The sequence below is a fragment of the Camelus bactrianus genome, chromosome 16, assembly GCF_048773025.1.
Source record: "Camelus bactrianus isolate YW-2024 breed Bactrian camel chromosome 16, ASM4877302v1, whole genome shotgun sequence".
Lineage (NCBI taxonomy): Eukaryota > Metazoa > Chordata > Mammalia > Artiodactyla > Camelidae > Camelus > Camelus bactrianus.
Window position 1 is genome coordinate 55357769 of NC_133554.1, and position 6173 is coordinate 55363941.

At 41.7% G+C, this 6173-nt stretch overlaps 1 protein-coding gene across 3 annotated transcripts in view; it reads right to left on the bottom strand.

The window, feature by feature from the left end:
* Positions 1 to 5906, bottom strand: part of ACOX1 (acyl-CoA oxidase 1) — a 21830-nt gene extending 15924 nt beyond the window's left edge. The window contains exons 1-3 of one of the 3 annotated variants that reach the window (XM_045513571.2): positions 5773 to 5906; positions 5333 to 5492; positions 1005 to 1165 (exon numbers count right to left, since the gene is read on the bottom strand). In XM_045513571.2, coding sequence (XP_045369527.2) covers positions 1005 to 1165; positions 5333 to 5492; positions 5773 to 5881 — 430 coding nt within the window. In that variant the 5' untranslated portion in view covers positions 5882 to 5906. Of the gene's footprint in view, positions 1 to 1004; positions 1166 to 5332; positions 5493 to 5772 lie in introns of those variants that run through there. The other 2 variants (XM_010950746.3, XM_074343732.1) reach the window with 2 other exon arrangements.
* Between the last annotated feature and the right edge of the window lie 267 nt (positions 5907 to 6173).

Below are 6173 nucleotides of genomic sequence, written 5' to 3' on the forward strand. Positions count from 1 at the left end.
TTACAAGATACCCAAATGTACCCCAAGGGAGAACGGACTATACAAATGTTATCTTCCTTCAGGTTTGTTATCTCAGGATCAGCCATCCTGAAGCCAGTTTTGGAGGTTTGGCAGGGTGTTTATATTACAACAACATGACCAGAATTGCAGTGCCCACAGGCATTACAATAAAGAACATTTCTTTAAACCAATTCACAAAACAAAAGCACCAAATCAAACACAAAAATGAAGCTTTTCTGATATTTGCGTGCTTTTCTCATTCCCTTTCTTTACTTTCTTTTATGACATGATGGAACCATTATGATAATTAGGAATGAGATTGGGCAGCTCATATTCAACATACTCAAACCTGTCAATGGCCTTGTCTATGAAAACAAACCTATTTCACAAGACCAAACACAAGACTTGTTGAAAGTAGCCAGGCTTTTAGGAACAATTTAACCAAGAATTATGGACAATACAAGGACCACGGACATGCACAGAAAAATGAGTAAAAAGAAATGAAAAAGAGTCATGGACTTTTTCCAAACCACCTTCTAACCTTGCTAGTGAGCAATCAAAGAGTAAGACATTTATCAGCTCTAACCCTCTGCCTCCATTAAAATCCACACCTTTAACTTCCTTAAAGCAGAGGAGCATCTTCTGGATGAGGCATTAACCCTCTTAAGAATATCCAACTAAGTCTTTCATCAGACACCAACACAATGGGTCGTTTTGCCACATTTTCCACCCCATCTTTCCAAACTGCCCAAAAACCATTTTGATGGTAAAAGGCTTTACAAAGGTAACAATGACAGATGTTTCAGGCTACAGTCTTGGACCAGTTTATGGGGGAAAATAAACTGTAAGAAGACAAGAGGCTGAACTTAAGTTTTAACAATTCAAAAATAAAATCCCAAACGTGTAGCAGCAGGTGAAAAAAAAAAAAAAATCCAATGCCAGGAGTCATTTGTTAACTGGAGTCCTGAGGTGGGTTACCTACTGACCCTCGAACATAGACTAACCGTGGCCCAGTTCCGTCTGGGCGTAGGTGCCAATTATCTCGAGTCGTTGGGATGAGAGCAGCCATTTCTCTTGCTGAGCAGTGGTGCCCTGATTCAGCAAGGTGGGAATAAACATGGAGTAATTGAGGCCCACGGGTTCCACAAAATTGACCAAATGCAGTCTACGGGAGAGAAAAGAAAAGGAGCTCAGCCTCACTCTGGGAACTGCAGTCGCCACCTGTCTTGCCAGACAGCCTTGGCCCTCAGGGAGAAGGTCAGGAAAGTTTAACCCAACTTCTTATGAAATGAGGAGTGATAGTTACCATTTACTACCTAAAACAAACAAACAAACAACAACAAACCAACAGCAGAAGCTAGCCGTGTCTCTTCTCCCCCTAGTCATTTCAGGGTCAGAATTCTGAGTTTTATACATAATCCGGGAAGCAAATTCTACCCATGTTTTAGCCTCAAACCTCTCTTATTATTTTGTGGGTGTTATTTGTTGGTTTGATTTTTGGGATAGTGTGTTTGTTTGTGCTTTATTTTCAGGTTTTACTTGTTTTGAAAAGCAAAAGGAACTCTATGGAACACTTATCTGTTGAGCTATTAACAAAACATCCTAAAGAATAATAATTTAAACTATCTTTCCCTAGTAACTGAAGCAAATGTCCAGGGTGGTACATATACACCCCGGGGTCATAGCACAATCTCTGTAGGTCTTCAGAGCTTAGAGATGGGTAAGTAGGTAATACAAGCATGTTAAAAATTTATCACAAATGATCTTTGAACATTATTGCAGATTAAGGGATCTCTAATCATAATGAAATTCAGTCTTCAACTGTTTCCTCATAGAGTTTGTGAAATAGTCAAAATATGCATTATAGACACTACTCAGCCTTGGCTACGCTGTGTTATAGCTTTTATAAGGGTCCATTTTTTCCTGTCTATATAAAGAGCTTAAGGTACAAAATAAGTATTATGTAACTGACCTTCATGACTTTTCAAGGGGTGGCTACGAAGCACCAGTTTATCCTGACCCACACAACAAAAAGACCATGAATTAAGGGCAACAAGGTGTAGGCTGCCAGTGCTCTTCTGGGGAGGCCCTGAAACCAACCCACCTTTCAAGGGTACTGGGGACAGATTCAAACCTCTAAGGATTGCCTGGACTAGCTACCATCAAAAATGCTTTTTAACCCTGAGGGTCTATGATTTTTACACCAATATCAAATGTTAATTTTAACTGATCAGAGAGAAGGCGGGGGCGGGGGGAGGCACAGCAACTGAAGTGGTGAGTTAGCTTCCAAGTAGCTCGGACTGGCCGCCACTTCCTGCTGCTGCACTTCACAAAGCACACCCATCTCACTTAAGTAGGATAATGAGGTAAATGTGGAAGCTGGTCTCTCAAAGGTACAGGCACCACAGCACTCCCCAATAGCCATGCTTTACTAAAACAGGAAATGAACCCACAAGTATTTCTGAGAAATAAAAGCAGTAATTCAGGTACTGAAAGGAGTGGCAAAATATGATACTCCCATTCCCTTGAGGGAACGGAGGAGGCTCTGGGTTTATATAATGATGGCACAAAATAATTAATTCTAGGAAGCTGAGAGGGAAAAATATGTGACACAAAATAAAGACCGTCAATTACTTATGTTCTTAATAAACATACTGAGTTCTTTTTTGAGGCCACCTGCAAGTCAACTCAAGAACAAACCATGAGAGGTTGCTTTTTAAGTTATGTTTAACCCCTCCTGAAGATGCTTTTCAGGGAACCAGCTTTAAAAACTTATTAAGGAGGATTGGGGGAGGGTATAGCTGAATGGTAAAACGCATGCTTAGCATGCATGAGGTCCTGGGTTCAATCCCCAGTACCTCCATTAAAAATAAATAAGTACATAAATACATAAATAAATAAACCTAATTACCTCCTTCCCAAAATAAACTTTTTAATAAATAAAAAATAGAAAAAAGGATCAACAACAAAAAACAAAAACCTGACGATTAAAAAAACCATGATTGGTTCTCATTGGAATTTTAAATTACTTTTAAGAACATTTTATAGCTTCTTCATAGCAAACAGTGTAGTTAAAAGACAAAATTACAGGAGAGGAGATCAGAAAAACAACTTTTATATTCCCCAGACAGCAAGGTCTTATTTTCTCGAGGAACAGAGAAAAGAGTTCTTCACTGCTCAAGTTGAGAAATCTCAAAGTACTTGACTAATATTTCAGTCAACGTCAAAAGAGTCTCATGAGTTTTACTTTGTGACAGGAGAAATGGATGTAAAAGAGATCAACAAATGCACAAAATCCCCAGAAAGAGAAATATTACTGTATTTCATGAATTCCAGCATCCCTCTCTCCCTCCCCGGCAATTTTAGCATTTAAGAAATCTGATGCGTCTCACAATTAATGGTACAGCAGTGTTAACGGTTAGTGATACATACAACTTGGGTGTGAGTGACAATGGATGGCGTTCAGCTAACTGCCAAGACTAAGGGTCAAGCACCTTCTCTAACATAAGTGGGTATCCCTGTCATATCCCAGAAATACTGGAAGGATGTCAAAGGGTGTCCCAAGGTCTGTACTTTGTATTTCTCAAACAGCAAGGTCTGTGTCATAAAAAATGACACACAAAACAGCTGGTTGGTGTCCACTGATCTTTAACTCACAGCGAGGACTTTGTTCTAATTCACTGTGACTTCGCTAGAGTCACGTTATACAATACGAACCACCATAGATTATGTAATCTTCGAAGCAACTCAGAAACACTGCATCAGTCACTTAAAGGTAAAACAAGACACACCTCCTCTATGTATGTTCATGTATAACTGAAAAATTGTGTTCTACACTGGAAATTGACACAACATTGTAAAATGACTGTAACGCAATAAAAGAAAGTAAAAAAACCACAAAACCCCACACCTTCTCTTTCATGTTTTAAGGAAGAGTAAAATCACACTAATTTTTAAAGTTCACAAAACCAACTCAGGTCAATCAGAAACAGAATCCACTAGGAGTTACTCTACCTCAACATCCTTACAGCCCTGAGTTACAAACTTGAAAAAAAAAAAAAGCATTCAGAAGTTAGTAAATATTCTGATTTGGGCTACTAAAAATAAATCCTATTTTTACAAGTAAAATGGAAAGGAATTCTGAGTGTGGTCCTAAGGGTCAGAGTAAATCATTTCCTCTTGACAGTAATAACCTGCTTAAATTGAAAACAGATACCAAATGTCTTAGAGGCAGTAGTAAAAGGGAGCAATGACTATTGCTACATAAATGCAGAACTTGTAACATGTTTCATTTTTTAATGGCTCTTTAATATACACCATTCATATTATTTATTCTTGTTTTTGTTTGTTGGTTTTTTTTTTGCAGGAGGGTATTCAGTTTGTTTGTTTGTTTGTTTGTTTATTTATTTATTTATTTAATTTTAATGGAGGTACTAGGGATTGAACCCAGGACCGCATGCAAGCTAGGTATGTACTCTACCATTGAGTTACACCCTCCCCCCTCATTTACTCTTTATTGATGGAAATATTGGAATTTTTCTAAAATGTAGACACCTAAAACAGGAAATGTCCAGGAATCAATGAGAAGCCTAAGATATGCTAGAGGCCAAAGGAAATCGAGTACTAAGATCACGTACTCTTACAGTGTTTATTTAGATAAAGGCAAAAAAAAAAAGTGTTTTATTTCTAATTAAAAAACAGAACAAAAAGCAGATGGTCTGAAAAAAGGACATACTCTTTTCAGCAGTAGGACTAAGGTATGTTTTTACGAGGTCTCACACGCACATGAGAGCCTTTTAAACACTGTCACCAGATTCAACAATGCTAGGTTCTTAGAATACTTTACATTGATTCTGAGGTTTGAATAAAGTTCTTCTTCACTTACCCACATTTTCCATTATTTTAGACGCAAGATCTATATTACCATATGAAAATACAATCTGTTACTGCTCCAGAACACTTAAGTGTTTGGTTTTTGCAACGGAAAAAAATCTTTCCGAATTCAGGCAGGGTTTGGCAGGCCTCCTTCTTACAAAGAGCAAAGTCATTCTGCATTTAAATCATTCAAAACTAAGACGTCTGGATCGAATCTGTATAATTCTGGAGAATGAAAATTACAGCATCTCCAATGAAAGCCTTCTACAAACGTCACTTAAGCCTTTAAAAAGCTTAAATGCAAAGGTAAACATTTTCCACATACACGTAACTTTAAAATGGTGTAAAAACATGCCAATTTGAGTCTTCAAACACCAAACACGATGAAAAAGGCCACCACAGATTGCGGATTTAAAGTCTGGGCTTAGGCACTTGATCTAAGCTAAGGCATACCTACTTTTTAAACCACATGATTTCATCAGGGTCTGCGATGCCAAACTTCCTCATCTTCTCCACCGTGGTGGCGCTCTTCCTAACAGCCACTTCATAACGCTGGCTACGAGTGAGGAAGTTCAAGTCTTCATGCTGGAAGTCTGGGTCTTTCAGAATCAAGTTCTCTAGAGGGGAGTTAAAGGGTATCAAGAGGAAGACAGAAATTCAGGGTTCCGTTACAGCTCCCTGGATCACAGCTGGTTTCAGTACTTGGGCACAGATTTCTCCTCGAGATGGGCGCGCCTCCCTTCCCGGCCACAAGCCGCCCCTGGAAACGGGAGTCCCATCTCCCCTAAAGCTGGGCCAGAGGCTGCGGCCTACGCCCCACAGGGCCCCCCGATTCCTCCCAGAGGGAGTCTCCAGCTTTGCTCGGGGAAGGAAGGAAGCCCTGCTCGCCGCCCTCACCAATCTCTCGGCGGCGCCGGGTGTTCTCGGGGCTGCCGTCCAGGACGTGCGTGAGCAGCTCCGGGTTGAAGCTGGCGGCGGCCCGCTCCTTCCGCAGGTCCTGGTTCATGGTGACGGCCAGCAGAAGCAGGGGAGACCGACGAGGCGAAGACGGCGGGGGCTGCTGCAGCGACCACGACTGTCTGCACCGCCAGCGCGAGCCGGGCCCTAAGAGCCACCCCAGGGCAGCGCGAGTCCCCGCCCCCGCTCGCCTCGGCCCGCCCCGGCCCTCTCCGGCCCAGCCCTTCTCCTTCACCGCGACCCCTCCGCGCGTGATAGCCCGCGGCCGAGGCGGAGGCGGCGCCGGTGGGGGTGCTGGGGAGGGCGAGTCGCCTGCTGTCGGCCAGGTGGCCGCCAGAGCA